Genomic DNA, 16716 nt, shown 5'->3' on the forward strand with positions numbered 1-16716 from the left:
CCTCTCTCCTACTCTACTTCAAAATGAAGAGTTGAAGAAATGGTTAGAAACATTGTTGTCAAATGTACTCCCTTTTCTTGGTTACCAAGATGTTGATTACAAATTAAATAAGTAACGACTTTCTATTATTACTACTCTATAATTTCTAAAGATCCAGTTGAACTATTATCATAGTTAGGCAGAGCTGGCTAAATTGTAAGTAATTTCTTCAAGGGGGAAGACAATAATATTTACCCCCTAAACAAGCAAAAATGGAAAAATACTGACCATGAAAAAGGATTTCAGGGGGGAAAAAAGAAAGATCATATATATTACTATATTTCTTGAGAACTGTATTGGAGAAAAGACAAGAACCTGAAAGGCAAAGCATTAGACCTTGTCATGTAGAGTTAGTCCAAGAGTGTTTCCATTTGAAAAGTTACTCAGTTCATATCCTGACAATGGATGAGAAAATTACCCTTTGTGCTCCTCCTCCACCAAAGACGTGGAAATCAATCTTGCTTTAAAAAAAATTATAATAAAACGTACACATTCCCAACTTTTCTAGCTGGTTGCATCTTGTAGATGTTGAAAACACAAATGTGGGGTGTCAGCAGAGTATAAATAACTGAGAAAAAGCATAGTGCCAATACGCATAAACAGAAATTCTGTTCAGACATGCTGGAGACTTGGGCAAAAGCTAGCAGCATCTAACTAACTTCAGTCATTTCAGCCATCCACAGTTTCCCCTTCTTATATAAACCATTAATGTTTTGTGTTTCCATTTTAAAGGGAATCATGTGGAGATTTTACTCATTATTCCTAAGCCTACTTAATATCCCAATGATACATGGCTTAAGTGAATAGAATCTTCAATTTACTTTTTTGTTCTAAACTCCTGTTAGGTAGAGAGGCAACTCTGAACTTTTCAAAAAACTCCCAAAGGACTTTTTAAATTAAAGGAAGGTAAACAGTAATATGTGCCCTCATTTCCAGACTCATTTTGTATCATTTTCTTTGCAGTAGTATAAGGAATGAAAAAGGTAGGCGTTAAGATCTCAAAAGAAAATTTCCACCTTTTAGAAATCTGAGTTGGAAGGAAGAGAAGTTCTTAAAAAGGAAAATAGGATTTCAAATATAAGTTTCACATCACAAATTGCTTTGAGTAGTGGTGAATTCTTAAATGTTAGAATACAACAGAAAGGGTGTCTACCTATGGCGATGAGCAGGGAAGCAGAGTAAACCAGCAAAAGCACACTTGTATGCCGTGATGAGCACAATGAAGTGACAGACATTACTGAAGACCGTGTGTCCCAACTAACAAAAATCTCCCATTCGAACTGGGTAAAAGTTATGTGACCTCACTCAGCAGGGTTGTAGCGTCAGGACTGTTTGAAGTTGCATCTCAGTGATTTCATCAGGACCCAGTTTCTTATCTACTTTTCCACCTGCCATCCTTTATTCCTTTAGTTTCATGATGAGGATGCTGCCATCGCGCCTATAGAAAGCAATGGAAAAGGAGTAATATAATCATTTCTTTCTGGTTTTCTTAAAAGAAACAAACATTTTTCCATGAGCATCTTCTCCTACCACCCTTCCCCAACCCAACTCCTTCACTCCCCTCTAGCCAACTGCCCCCACCTCAGGTCTTACTGGCCAAATATGGGTCACGTGCCATCTCCAAAACTAGTCTCTGGCAAAGAGAATGGGATTTCCATGACTGAATTAGGTTAATCAGTGTCTACACTAAAGCTGGGAGATCACCTTCCTCTGTATTACCTGGCGGGAAAGTAGATACAAATGCAAAATAGAGTTTTTATTTTCTTAGATCTTGTAATATATAATAGTGGAAATTAAGGGAATTCACTATTATATATTGCAAGATCCAAGGGAATTAAACAGAGCAGATGAATGCAGACTCCCCAGGCATGAGGACCATATGCTTCTAATAAGGGTAAATGAATTTTGTATCCAATCTTTTGAAAAGAAAAAAAATATATAGAATTCTTGATGATGCTGAACATTGAGTTAAAGTTGACAAAACACCATAGGGTTACAATCTTTGTCATAAACTCTCAGATTGGGCAACTAAGTGAAGTTTTGCAGAGATGTGATAAGCTCCACAACTTTAAGCAAACAAAAGAGAATCCAGGTCAATGCAATTTCAAAACCCTTCATTGATAACAGTTGTTGAACTCTGCCTGGGATAGTAATAAATGCATGGATGTATGATTATATGACAGCGTGTAATGTCTGTGTTGCTTTTCCCATTCATGCCCCTGGGTTAGGTTTCTGTTATCAGTGGCACCTATCTTGGCTTGGATTACATGAGTAAGCAAAATGGAGGTGAAGGCGGCATCATTATCAACATGGCATCTTTGGCAGGTAAGGACACTTGTTTTGTTAATAATAATTTCTTATTGGTGATTTGGACCACAGAAGTAAATCTTCAAAGTACATTCATTGTCATCTCGGGTTTGAAATTGAAACCTTGTTTAATTTTTGTTTGTTTTATTAGTGGCTCTATGGAATTTTCTATTGCATATCAAATGTTTGGACTATATATTTACTTCTATTATTTTAAATCGTGACTTCTTAAGTTATCTTACTGAAGTACTCTATAAACACACACACGTGTGTTTTCCCAGAGTTACTGTTTGTCAATGGTTTTCGTGAGATTCAGTAATACATGTGAAAGCACCTTTGGCAAAGTGAAAAGTACAGAAATACGTAGGGTATCGCTACGTGATTTTAATAAGAACATGGAGTTTTAAAATATGGCAGAAGTAGTGGTTGGGATATGCTGTCGGGAGGCCAAACTTTACCTCTACTTTCTTAGGGTCTCTAGCTAGGCATGAAAATTAAGCTGACATGAAATAGATTCACTGGAGAAAAACATACAGATTTTTACAGGTACATGGGAACCTCCAATGGAAAACGAAGAGCCAAAGAAGTGGCTAGTCCTAAGCGTTTATAAACGAGGTTGAACAAAGAATATCAATTGTGGACAAGTAACTAAAATATACAGGAAGGCTAGAGGAAGATAACAGATATTTTATTTTAACAAGGTCTGCTTGTACAGATTTCTCTTGGCCTTAATTCCTGGTCTCCGGTGATAAAAATGTTTCTTTCTTTCTTGTTTAGACAGGGCATTTTTACATTAGATTTTTAACTCCTGTTTTCTGGAAGAAAGGGGAGGCCCAAATGCCTTTCATGCACCTGCTGTTTTTCAAGTCTTTTAACCTCAAAATAATCCTTATGCCAAAGTGGCATACTTGGGGGTGGCCTAGCCTGCCACCCTTCAATGCTAATGTGTTATAATAAATAGACTGAAGGACATAATGCCTAAACATAGGATACTCAGCCCAGGGTGAGGTTCTTGTTGCAGGGAACCTCTGCTGGAGGCAGTCATTTGGAAAACAAGGCTGGCAGACGCTCTGTCTTCACTATGGAGCCTTCAAGGTTACTGTGGCATTGGTGGACTCCTCTCCAATAGAAAGAGAACACCGAGAGGGCATAGCTGCTCTTTTGAACCCCTCTCCCTCATGACCACCCCCCCCCCCACCACCACCACCACCACCCAGTGATGGCAAACTTCACTCTTGCTCACATTCCAGTCTGGATTTGCTCTCATGGCTCATCTAACTACAAGAGAGTCTGGGAAATGCAGTCTAGCTGTGTGCCTGAGGAAAAGTAGATTCCAGTAGACAGTTAATGGTCTCTACCACCACGTGCAATCCAAACTGCTCCACTCAGGGCAGTAGGACCTACTATCAGCTGGTATCATGTTACTCAAAAGTAACTATCAACTGTCAGCCAGAGCTTTTGGAGCTACTTAGCCAGATCCCTTACTTTTAAAATTCCAGAAGAGAAATGAATGGTTCTTAACTAGTTCAAGGGATATTATGAAGTTTTAGAAGTCTGATCAATAGTGACAGCAAGTCTAAACTATTCATGTCTACAAATAGTGAGACTCTCTTAAATTATCTGGTTGGTTTCCGTTAGTGTGGTCATTTCACAGTAGGTGCCCTCTGACCTTGTCCCCACCTCCCAGCTCCAATAATATCTGGGTAGTCAAGTTTGGAGGTACCTATGACCACACCTGTGTCTAATGGTCAGCATTTTCCTCATTCCACTGGGAATAGACGGTCCTTAAACCACCAAAACCTGCCACCAGTGGAGACTTAGGAATCTCCTTTAGAAGTTTTAAAAAAACAACAACAACAAAAACTGTTGCTTAAAGACAAAATGGCATCCCTAAAGTTATTATAGACCTAATTCTATAATTTGTTCAGGATAATCTGGCTGTTATTCCTAATATGACATCTACTAATTTCAATTCTAAGGCTAGATTAAGAGGTAAGAGCACGGGCCATATGTAAAATACTTGACCTCAAAAAGGACCAAATTTCAGTTTCTGGGAGGCTAAAACCTTAAAGGTAAATTGTCAAGGTTTAATCTACATGATTTAAAAATAAAGCCATAAGAAAGAAATACATAAATGATAGGAAAATTAACAAAAAATATTTAATTTTTATTTAAAATGTAAATGTGAATAAACCTGTTGGTGTTCAAGAGACAATTGCATGGACTCTCTCTCTACAGCTGGGAGGGTTAGCAAAGCTTGAACCAGGAGCACTATCCAGGAAGCCCCTTGCCCTGTGTCGCTGGAGGCACTGATTTCTTCTTAGGAAGGCTGGAAGGCCTCGGGTTGGATCAATTTAGGACTCTCTGGAAGACATTCTGTACCATAAGAGGAGGTTTCCTTCCCTAAAGACCATAAATAGAGAAATGCAATGTATACTGCTTTTTATCCAATAAGAACATTCATTGAGCACTCACTGTTTCCATGATACTAGTTTAAGTATTGTGTATGCATTTACCTCATTAATATTCACAACAACCCCGTGAGGTAGATTTCATAATCTCCACTTGGTGGATAAGGAAACCTCGGCAGGAGAGTTTAAGTTTCTTGCAATAGTGTTTAACATCAAGGAAGTGGTAGAGCTGGAATTCATGTGTAAGCAGCCTGATAAAAGACCTCACGTCTTATCTGAATTATCTAATTCTTCTCTCTATGGTGTATCTGTTAATCTCTCTAACCACGTCCATCTTAGCCCATGAAATAAAAAAAAAATTTTTTTTAAATAATTCTTACAATGTGATTAAGCCACTGTAATTTTCTAGTGTCTTCAGGCCTCTTGGGCACTGCTTTAATATATTTTTAATGCATTCTATTATATATTGGTGAGATATATTTATTAACAAGAAAAATACTGTAGCTTTCTTGAGGTCTACGGATCTTTCTTGTGGAGCAAATATTTCAGATTAAAAATAAAAAATTATTAATATATAATGAGTTAATATAACTGATAATAAACCTCTATATTTTAAATTAGGTGGGCAGAAACATAAACCTACAATTCACAGAACAGATAGAACAAAATGGCTAATAAACAGGAATAGATGGTCAGTCTCATGAGTAATCATGATGATGCAAATGAAAACAAAAATAAAATTTAATGTGTTCGCTATCAGATCAAATAGTCCTGACTGGCCAGAATGTGGTGAACAAGGATTGTCAAATACTGCTAGTGTTTGTGAGCCACTGCTTTCATCTTACAATTATGTTACTAAACCTTCAGTGGAATCTTAAATTTTTTCCCCATTTTACACACAGAGTAAAGCCCTGAAAATATTTGGGGAGCTTACCAAAGTCTCAAGTCAAAACATGCCATTTGAGAAGAGCAATTTGGGGATTACAATTAGAGTTCCATTTGGCTTTCTTGGCTAACAGCTTGGTTTATCATACTACCCATCCCTGGGTGTTAATTCTCTTCTTACCTATCTAAGAGCCAATATTTGAAACCATAATAAACAGTATCTTTTTCTCGTCTGCTTGATTCAGTACCTTCATCAGTATGAAGGGAGACACCCTCCCTTCTTGATGCTTGGCGTCCACACCCGGTGCATTTACACTGTTTCCTATTGCCAGGGGCCAACCTGGACAGCCTCTGCTACCTCTCTGCTCACCCAGGGCTTTGTCACTAAGGTGCCCTCATCTCAGAGAGAATATTAAAATGTATTATCTTGTATTTTGTCCACTCACCAAGAGCTTCTATTCTTTCCATAATGAGATTAGTTTGACAAAAATTCAGAATGTTATAATAGTAGAAGATAAATGTGTGGACCTCTCTGGCTGCACACTTTTCTCAGAAATATTATCAACAATTTTATACCCTTGAAGTCATAGCATGTTGGTGGAGGTCAGCCAATCAAAGGTCTTTGAGAAGTTCTAGAGTCAAATTATTTTTCACCCAGCTTTATTGAGGTATAATTGACAAAATTGTAGAAAAAGTATTTCCAATGTTTGCTTCCTTTTGTTTTCCAAACTTTCCTTCCTCACAGATTTGTCCTGTGCCCATCCTTATGCCCTTCCTCCCCTCCCCCATTCCCACTCCCCGCTCACTCAATTAAAGGCATAGCTGTGGGTTACATTCAACTCAACCAGTCTATCATTATGATCTGTTGCATAGATTGAGTGGAGTCCTTCACTGTCATAGTAAAAACCTTGACACACTGGTTTGGGCAGAGAAGTTAATGAGTAATGACCACTGACGCAGAGTAAACCGAGTATCAAATGCAATTAATAAGTTTAACAAACAGAGGAGTAAAGTGGAGAGTGATTCCTCAGCATGTTGAGGGAAGGGTGTGCTCCAGTCAGGAGGCCCAGAAGTTGTTCTGATCATTGTCAAACACATAGACATTTCATATGAATTTTTATTTGTAAACAATATATAAACCTGCACTCATTTTGCCACATTCATCCTTAACTATCAAAAGAGAAAGAGTTGGAAGGAACAACAGAAAAGAGTGAAGCTGGTTTAATGAGATAATTAAATGTCTGTGTTCCCATAAAACATCCCATAAGAGTCAAATATGCTTCTTAAGTACTTAGTTGCTAAAAATGGTATGAAGGACAAAGTAGTTGTCACAGGAAGAAGACTCTATAAACCTGCTTCCATCTGCCTACATACTCAGCTACTGAGGTCTTGGTATTTGGGGGGCATTCTCTGTGCCTCTAAGTCACGAAGTGGCATTTTGTGGGAGATCCCATGAGAGTCTTATTTACTCTGAGCTGAAACATTAGAATCTCAAGAAAACACTTGAAAATCATATATTTTTTAGCATGTCTTAAATATCAATCCAGGGACATACCTGCTTGTGCTATAAGTTTTACCTAAAACTAGAGGTCCAATGCATGAAATTTATGCAAGAGTAGGCCTTCCTCCCCACCCCCCCCCACCCCCCCCGCCCACTGCCAGTACTGGCTTCTCTCTGGCACCCAGGACCAGGCTTCCCTCACAGCCCCAGCTTCCTCTGGAAGGTCATATGGAAGGACGTCCAATCTAATTAGAATATTATGCTTTTATTATTATAGATAATATCATTAACTTGCAGTGTGTGTTAAGGTGGAAGTGCTAAAGTTACTACTTTAAGCAACAAATTCAAGTTAATCAAACGTATGTTGAGTATTTACAGAAAAACAAAAAGGAGGGGGGGACACAAAATAAGTAGGCAAAGTTTCCACACCAAAATCTATGTAATCAGTATCTTGTATCAATATGGCAGGACGAAATCGAATAGCATAGGCCATTTAAAGAGAAACAGGACACTGAGTTGCAAGGTCCTGGGACCCTCATAGCCTGAAGAGCAGTGGTTGAACTGAAATGTCACAACAGACCAGAATTTTCAGGCAAAAAAACATTGATCACCTTCCTTCATCTCTAGGCTAAAAATAAAAAAATCATGTGGTTCCACCTCTGCATATATGCTTGAGACAAGGCACAGGGCCTAACAGAGTTAGCAACTGCCAAGTCCCAGGCTTTATGATAAATGATTGGCTCTGTGATATCACATTTAACTTTTCAAGACCCTTTAATAGAGATCAATTTAAAAATCTTCAATATATAGTTGAACAACTAATATCAAACAAGTTTCATAACTTGGAAAATGTGGTGAAAATTAGCAGTGGTAATAAAAGTAACTTTATTTGCTATATTTTAGTGTATATCATGGATGAATAAGCCTATATTTCTGGATCTTAATTGGTCAGATGCCAACGGCTATGAATATGTGAGCTATCTTTCTTGCTTAGTCCTGGCACAGTTCTCCATGGTGTTCACTTTGTAGTCTTATGGCATAAAATCATTAAGAAGACAGACTAGAAGGAATAAGTAAGAATGATTAAATAGTTATAAATTGACCTTTTGAGGAATGGATAAATGTTATGGTTTCCTAGCCTGGGGAATGAAAAGACTACTAGGTAATATCTTCTAGGATTTACCCTGCATAGATAGTACCTAAGGACTGGGAGTGGGTCCTAAAATTCTACTGCTGAAATTCTGATTCTGGTCCTTGAACCACACTTTGAAGAGCCAGCCTCCAATTTGCAGAGAGATCTTCTTTGAGGGGCTAGGAAGCTCATCTCAGCACAGGCAATGACTGAATTTTTAGGAAGGTGGATTTTGGTGGAACATGAGGAGCAATTTTTAGGAAGTTAACAATGTTAATTCTTAAAATTACCTTTCTGGAAAGATTTTAATTATAGAAATGTAGTTTTATGAAAGCTTATGTCACTTTTTATGTCAAGTCACACTTCAGACCTTATGGTATTTGTTATGGTAAACATGAGGTTGAGGGTAAAAGCAGCATCAGATAACATGTCCCGTTATGTGGGAAAATCACATAATGGGGAAGTCCAGCAGTTACTTTGGTCAGCTTTCTGCACGAACATTGATGAGAAGATTTTCAGTAGTTCTCCTTTTTTCCTCGTGTTAGAGAAGTGATGGTTGAAAACAGAAAGGTGGGTAGACCGTTTTGTGTTTGTGGGAGGGTGTTTTGGGCGGTAAAGAAATGTGAGGAATTCAGATTTCTGCTTTCTGGCACTGCTGCTGAGTTTGAGTTGTCAGGGAAAGATCATTATCCTTAGATTCTCAACTTATTTTTCTAAGTTGAATTTCTTTCGCACTTCTGTATAGTTTGTTTTACAGGGCTTCTCTTTATTTAAAAGAAAATGATGATATAGTACACTTGCCCTATCTGAGCAGATGCCAGTTTTTAAGATAATTTTTTGAGCTTTTTATCTTCTGTAAGATGTAGGGATTAAAGTTATCTCTTTTAAATGTGGGTAGAAAGAATATTAAAGATAGAAAAACAAATATGGAAATTATGTTTTATTTTTCAAAATGACTTCCTTATTTCTCCTATAATTATACATGTAATTTCCAGGCATTTATTTTTTTATAATTATCTCATCAGTCTGTGGCCATTTGATGTTATTATCTTGAGTGGTTATAGAAAATATGTCTCTGTCTTATGGGTAGATTCTCTCCCTCTATTGATATTGTTTTTCTAAATCTATAGTTATGATTGACATACACCTGTTACTAATTAGACATGTTATAGTTTAAAAACCTTTATACAATTCTATAAGTAAACTTGCACAATGGTGGGCCTAGAATAAGTATTGAAAAATGTGTACTTTCAAAATGTAAGTTATTCATTTTTAAGCGCAAATAAAAGATTTCTCACAACATTAAACAAATTTATATTTCTTTAGAGACTACTTTCTCATTGTCACAATCCTTCGCTTTGTTGTTACTCTTAAGTCCTTTAACAGTAAGACAAATAAGTTCCCTGTGCATATGGGAATTAATTTGCAAGATTTTAAAAGCCCAAATTAATTCCAGCAACTAATTGGTCCTGTGTCATTCTACTGGCAAACCTTCCCTAAAGTTGGATAGGGTTGATCTGGCTGTTCTATCAATGAAGTGCTACTCTACCCCTGTACCTGGAGTCCTCCCATTGGTTTTACACATTTCAATAGAGTATTTTTAAATACTACTTCATTATATTTTGTACTTGAAAGGTACTATACATAGATCTTAGATAAATGCACTTCTATAAATCCTTTTGAACTAGGATTAGCAACAGTCCACAACTTGCCAAAATCCAGAAACTATTCCAAGTTAGGATTCTCTAACAGATTTTAGTGGCATTTAATTAATATTTTTTAAAAAAAGAATAGCAAATAGTAATGCTTATTATTTGCCAGGCCCTGACTTCAGAATTTTACGTAAATTATCTCAAGCAAGACTCAACAGTAATTACTATTCCTATTCCAGTTCACAGAAGTAAAACAGTGTTACACAGCAGTTACCCTTCCAAAGCTAACATAGCTCATTATGGTGGATTCAGGATTTGAACTCAGCCAGTTTGACACCCAAAGTCCAAAACCACTGTGCTGTAATCCCTCTTGATAAACTTGATTAAGAGGACATTTTTAAATGATTAAATATTATAAGAAGTAACACTCTAGTGAAATTTATTGGGGTGACATTGGTTAATAAAAGTATATAGGTTTCAAAATATATAATTCTATAATACATCATATGTATATTGAATTGGGTGTTCACTACCCAAAGTCAAGTCTCTTTCTGTTACTGTTTATCCCCCTTTACTCTCTTCTACCTCCCACCATCCCTCTTTTTCTTCTGGTAATCACCATACTGTTGTCTGTGTCTATGAGGTGGGTTTTTTTTTTTTTCTTTCTTTCTTAATCCCTTCACATTTTCTCAGTCTCTTTTGCTTATTCATTTTCCTCTACCATAGAGGACTGCTCTGTATAGTTGTGTAGGTTGTAAACTGCACACATTAGGGGGTGCTGTTTATGCAAACTACCACATGAATGGCGTCCCCAGAATCCACACCATGCACACTTGGCACACTTAGCACAATTCTCCGTGTTGACCCTTATTACCAACATCAGAACACATTTTGTTTGAAGCACATAGAAACATTATATTTTGGTGTGTGGGTTTAAGGTAAATAATAGAAGTATGGTTAACCAATACTGAAACTAAACCATAATAGCAATAATGCTATACTTATAAAGAAAAAAATGTGTCTTAAGAACCAATAGAAAATGTTTGATTTCTGAAAATTTTTCACCTAACTAAAATTTTGGATACGGTTGATCTGGCTTGAAAAAGAGTTTTTCTTCCTCCATTTAATATACCTTTTCAAAGCAACAGACTGAGGTAGATAGTAAATCTCTCGATTGTAAGTCAATTGAGCTGCTTGAACCTTTCACCTTCCTCCCCAAACAACATGAGCTTCAGCACCTGCTCCAGCTTCTCCACAAACTACTGGACCCTGAGCTCTGTGCAGTTAGTTGCCAAGCCATCGGGCCCAGCCGGCCAGCAGCCTGTCCAGTGTCTATGCAGGTGCTGGGGGCTCACGCTCCCGGATTTCTATGTCCCACTCCACCAGCGTGTGGGGCGGCTGGGGGCCTAGAGGGTTGGCTTCGGGGATGTCCAGGGATCTGGAGGGTTATAGGGGTCATCCAGAGTGAGAAGGAGACTATGCAAAAAAGGCTGATAATCAGAGACTAGAGAGCAAAATCTGGGAACACCTGGAAAAGAAGGGACCCCCAAGTCAGAGCCTGGGGGCATTATTTCAAGACCATCGAGGACCTGAGGGCTCAGATCTTTGCAAGTTCAGTGAACTAAGCCCACATCACTCTCCAGATTGACAATGCCCATCTTGCTGCTGATGACTTCAGACTCAAGTATGAGATGGAGTTGGCCATGCACTGGTCTATGGAGAGTGACATCAATGGGCTTCAAAGGCAGTGTGACTGATGATGCCAATATCACTCAGCTGCAGCTGGAGACAGAGATCGAGGCTCTCAAGGAGCAGCTACTCTTCATGAAGAAGAACCACAAGGAGGAAGTAAATGGTCTACAAAACCAGATTGACAACTCTGGGTTGACCATGGAGTTGGATGCTCCAAATCTTAGGACCTCAGCATCATGGTAGATATCTGGGCCCAGTATGAAGAGCTGGCTCAGAAGAATCAAGAGGATCCAATCTGGTCCCAGCAGATTGAGGTGAGCACCACAGTGGTACCTTGCTGACCACTGACTTAGGTGCTGCTGAGATGATAGTCACAGAGCTGAGACATATGGTCCAGTCCTGGGAGGTCAACCTGGACTCGATAGGAAATCTGAAAACCAGCTGGGAGAACAGCCTGAGGGAGGTGGAGACGGGCTATGCCATGCAGATGGACAGCTCACTGGGATCCTGCTGCAGCTGGAGTCAGACCTGGCCCAGCCACGGGCAGAGGGGCAGCACCAGGCCCAGGACTATGAGGCCCTGCTAAACAAGGTCAAGCTGAAGGCCAAGATCACCATCAACCAGTGCCTGCTGAAAGAAGAGGAGGACTTCAATCTTGGTGATTCCCTGGACAACAGCAACTCTACACAATTTCATCTAAATGACCACCACCCACAGGATTGTGGGTGGCAAAGTGGTGTCTGAGGTCAAGGACACCAAAGTTCTGAGGTGTTAAGGGAGCAGACGGGGGGCACCCCTTGGGGGAGCAGGAGGCCAAGAAGAAGTTTATATTATTGGGAAGTGGGAAAGAAAGTTATTTGACAAGTTGGGGAAAAAACATTATAGATCACTAACCCATCCTACCTATTGGACATATAAGAAGCAACAGCTAACATCTACATGTATTGTGGAGATAAAGAAAAGCTCTCTATTTAACTAAATTAATTGCAACTTGCCTAAATAAATTAATTGAAAAATATAATTCTTTTTGTTTATCATATCCCCAAACTGGAAAGATCCCACATATCTATCAGCAGGTGAATGTATATACAATTGATAAGTTTAAATTTAACTTTACAGTGAAATACTATTCAGAAAAGAAAAATGCCCTATTGATACACACTACCACATGGATGAATCTCAAAATTATTATCCTGAGTGAAAGAAGTCAGACAAAAAAGAGTTTCACTATATGATCACATTTATAAAAACTTCCAGAAAAAGCAAACTAATCTATTGTGACACAAAGCAGCAGATCGGTGGTGGCCTAGGGGGAGGGGAAAGGCAGGAGAAAGAGATGACAAAGGGACATCAGGAAACTTAGGGAATGGGTATGTATGTCTATTATCTTGATTGTGGTTGTGGTTTCATGGGTGTACACATATGTCAAAACTTATATTGTATGTCAATTATACCTCAATAAAGCTGTAAAAAATATAAAGAGAAAAGGATGCACAATTTCTGCACATCTGAAATTAATTTATGCAGCTTTTGATCTGTATAATATCAAAAAGTGAAACAACGCAAGAGTAAACGTCTTTGCAGGATAGCAGTGAAAATGTCATCGAAATGTTACAACAAGATTCATAAAACCAGGTGGCATTTTAAAAATGCAAACAAATTCCTTCTCTTTCTGGCTGCATGCTCAGTTCTACCTTTAAAGGAAAGTATATGACTTGTGCTTGCTTGCTTCTTAAACAGAAACAACACAACAGTATTTGACATATTGTCCATTTGTGACTCTTGGAACTAGCTTGGGTTCAGAAGTTCAGTGCCTCCGCTTACGTAACAAGAATTCATTCCAAATTCAACTTTGACAACACTTATGAACAGCATCCCTGTGCTTTTTGTGGCTGTGTCAGCTAGCTTATCTCTGATTCGGGTTCACGCTGCATTTCCTGCAGCCCGTGACCACCATCCCACAGCCACACTGCCTTTGTCTGAGAAACACTTAAGGAGAGGGTACAACAGCAACTAACTTCAAAGAACAAGAAGCGGCAACGCCTGGTGCAACTATTTATTGCCTTCATCTCAACTCCTAATACACCTGTGTACACGGTGCAGGCATCATGACTTCTTGTCGACTGATATCGCCGAACTTAAGTAACTTACACATTTACTTAACCTACAAACAAAACAAAACAAGGAGGGAACCACCTGTTACAGTACTTAGAGATCACTGGGCGGACGCACAGTGTGTGAATTATCATTCTCGGGATTTAAATTGCTCTTGGCAGGCACCCAGGGAGTGGTTAAGGTCTGCATTTATTGCTGAACTTTGGCACAACATGCTCACCTGATTGGTGGTGCTCTGGGACTAGTTAGCTGGGTGGAGATGAGCACGCCTCAAGCAGAATAATTGAGCATTATTAGCATGACTTTTGATAGTAATATCATTAGAGTAATCAGGGATCGCTGTTTCTTGACTCAGAAATCATGAATTTTAAAAATGTGAAAATGAGTTTCTTCAAGGAATTAGATAAAAAATGAAATTAACAATTGGTTGTAGTTAAAAGTCTTACTGTTGATTAGATGGAGAATTGACAATTATGAGAGATAGGCTTGATAGTAATAGTTACTATAGTAAAATGAGTTTTTCTTGCTGTTTTTTTTTTTTTTTGTGGGGGGGAGAATTGGACTAGAAGGTAGGGGAGAAAAGATGCTATACATGCTACAGTATTGCTTTTTCTCCAGACCATGAATTTAATTATATTTTTGATTAGTTCCTATTGCCTACATGTGGAAAGTTAAGCAAATTCTAATATTGTTTGAATTCTGTACATGATTATGAAAGGAAATGAATTAAAACCATGGATTCTCTAAATTCCACTTAAGCAATTTAAGCCTCTTCAGCCATTTGGAAACCTTTAAAAATGTAGACTGTGTACTTTTGAAAATCCAGACTTAAAGACTGAAAATGAGATGGTAATTTACTGGATTTAAAGATGATTCTCTCTAAGTTTTAGATAACATTGACTTCTCTTGACAGAAAGTCAGGGAGACAGAAAAAGTTATATATTGCTTTTGATTGCATCCCTCAGCTGTAACTTACCTACAGTGCATTCTGGGCAGTGCAGTAGATAGAGATCATGGAAGGAGTGACCATGCTAAGATGAGTGAGTTCTACAAAGCTGTCTGGTGATTATTTCAGTGTATTTTCTAGATTAATTTTAAAATGAACAGGCACAAATTATTTATTTGTAAAGCAATTATTGGGTTTCATCTGCTTATTGTTTAATAAAATTGTTTAAATTTGTTGTTTGTTTTAGGACTCATGCCAGTTGCACAACAGCCTGTTTATTGCGCTTCAAAGCATGGCATCATTGGATTCACACGCTCAGCAGCGGTGAGGATGTAACTACCACAATATCTCTTTTTCTCTCTGTATATATGTGTAGCATGCATTCTACACAGTCGAGGGGAATAAGTTCAGAATTCAGTGCATCTGAGTAAAGCAAGAATATTATAGTTCAGTCTTTATTATAAAAAAGAAACCTAGAGGCCCAGTGCATGAAATTCATGCACTCAGGGGGTCCCTCAGACCACCTGTGCCCTCTCACAGTCCAGGAGCCCTCGGGGGATGTCTGATTGACAGCTTAGCACTGCCATGGAGACTGGAGAGGTGCCCACCACCACTGCTGTGCTCACCAGCCATGAGCCCAGCTTCTGTCTGAGCAGCGCTTCCCCTGTGTGAGCACACTGACCACCTAGGGGCAGCTCCTGCGTTGAGCAGTGCACATCATAGCAACAAGTCATTCTGCCGTTCAGTCGATTTGCGTATTCACCTTTTATTATATAGGATAGTTTTAGATCACATAAAGGGCCAAATAAAGAGTAGATCATTTTATTTTTTTAACATTTTTATTGATTTCAGAGAGGAAGGGAGAGGGAGAGAGAGAAACATCAATGATGAGAGAGAATCATTAATTGGCCACCTCCTGCACACCCCTTACTGGGGATCGACCTGCAACCTAGGCATGTGCCCCTGGCCAGAATCGAACCTGGGACCTTTCAGTCTGCACAGCGGCACTCTATCCACTGAGCCAAACCAGTTAGGGTAAGAATAGATGATTTTAAAATGAAGTAGATTCTGAACATAAATGTGTTATTGAAAAATATTCTAAGACTAAATAATGGGAAGATAGTTTTTAATTTTAAAATTTACTCCAAATCTAAAAAGGATTAACTTCAGCTTTCCTTAAAGAGAACTTGCAGTATGCTCCAGCCGTTACCTGTCACTGAGTGAGAGCATAGGGAAGGGCAAAAGGGGTGGGGCAGGAATTCACTGGGTAGTCAAGGAGGATGTCTCCATGGAGCCCTAGGGTGTAAAGTGTACACAGCTTTAAAAAAAAAATTTTAGACCTAATTGACCATGTGCATTGATAATGTAAAAGGGGCCCAGCTGGCATGGCTTAGTGGTTGAGCATCGACCTATGAACCAGGAGGTCATGGTTTGATTCCTGGTCAGGGCATATGCCTGGGTTGTGGGCTCATTCTCCAGTTTGGGGTGTGCAGGAGGCAGCCGATCAATGATTCTCTCTCATCATTGATGTTTCAATCTCCCTCTCCCTCTCCCTTCCTCTCTGAAATAAAATTTTTAAAAAAGATAATGTAAAATGCCTTTCATAATAACTGGAAAAAAAGGTAGCTTGGATGAAGCTAGATAAGCAAGGGAAAGTAGGATGAGAAATGACTAAAGATGTAAGCAAGAGCCAGATCAAGAGGGGTTTATGGGTTGTAGTAATGAGCTTAGATTTTATTGAATGTGAAACCATCAATGTATTTTTTACACATAGGAGTGACAAGATCAGATTTCCATTTCAACAAGACCACTCTGACTGCTATTTAGAAAATATGTTGAGAGGACAAATGTAGGAGATGAGGAAAGTGGGAGGTCTCTGCAGTGGTTAGTCTAGATGAGATACAGAGAGAGTCCAGACAGATGAAGAGGGAAATATTAACAACAGAAGAAATACTAGGATAAAGAAAACAGATGTGTGACCAGTAAATGTTCAATCAGAAAAGATAAGAAGCTCTCACAATCTTAATTTAAATTCA

General features: G+C 38.6%; 1 protein-coding gene and 1 pseudogene across 4 annotated transcripts in view; both read left to right on the forward strand.

The window, feature by feature from the left end:
- The window catches only part of HPGD (15-hydroxyprostaglandin dehydrogenase), a 59665-nt gene that overhangs the window by 11023 nt on the left and 31926 nt on the right, over window positions 1–16716 (forward strand). For 3 of the 4 annotated variants that reach the window (XM_054717638.1, XM_008155244.3, XM_054717640.1), the window contains 2 exons: window positions 2268–2364; window positions 14928–15004. In XM_054717638.1, coding sequence (XP_054573613.1) covers window positions 2268–2364; window positions 14928–15004 — 174 coding nt within the window. Of the gene's footprint in view, window positions 1–2267; window positions 2365–14927; window positions 15013–16716 lie in introns of all 4 variants that reach the window. The other variant, XM_054717639.1, reaches the window with a different exon arrangement.
- LOC129149444 (keratin, type I cytoskeletal 18-like) lies at window positions 11152–12394 on the forward strand (annotated as a pseudogene).

Source organism: Eptesicus fuscus, chromosome 6, assembly GCF_027574615.1.
Source record: "Eptesicus fuscus isolate TK198812 chromosome 6, DD_ASM_mEF_20220401, whole genome shotgun sequence".
In the NCBI taxonomy this organism is placed as follows: domain Eukaryota; kingdom Metazoa; phylum Chordata; class Mammalia; order Chiroptera; family Vespertilionidae; genus Eptesicus; species Eptesicus fuscus.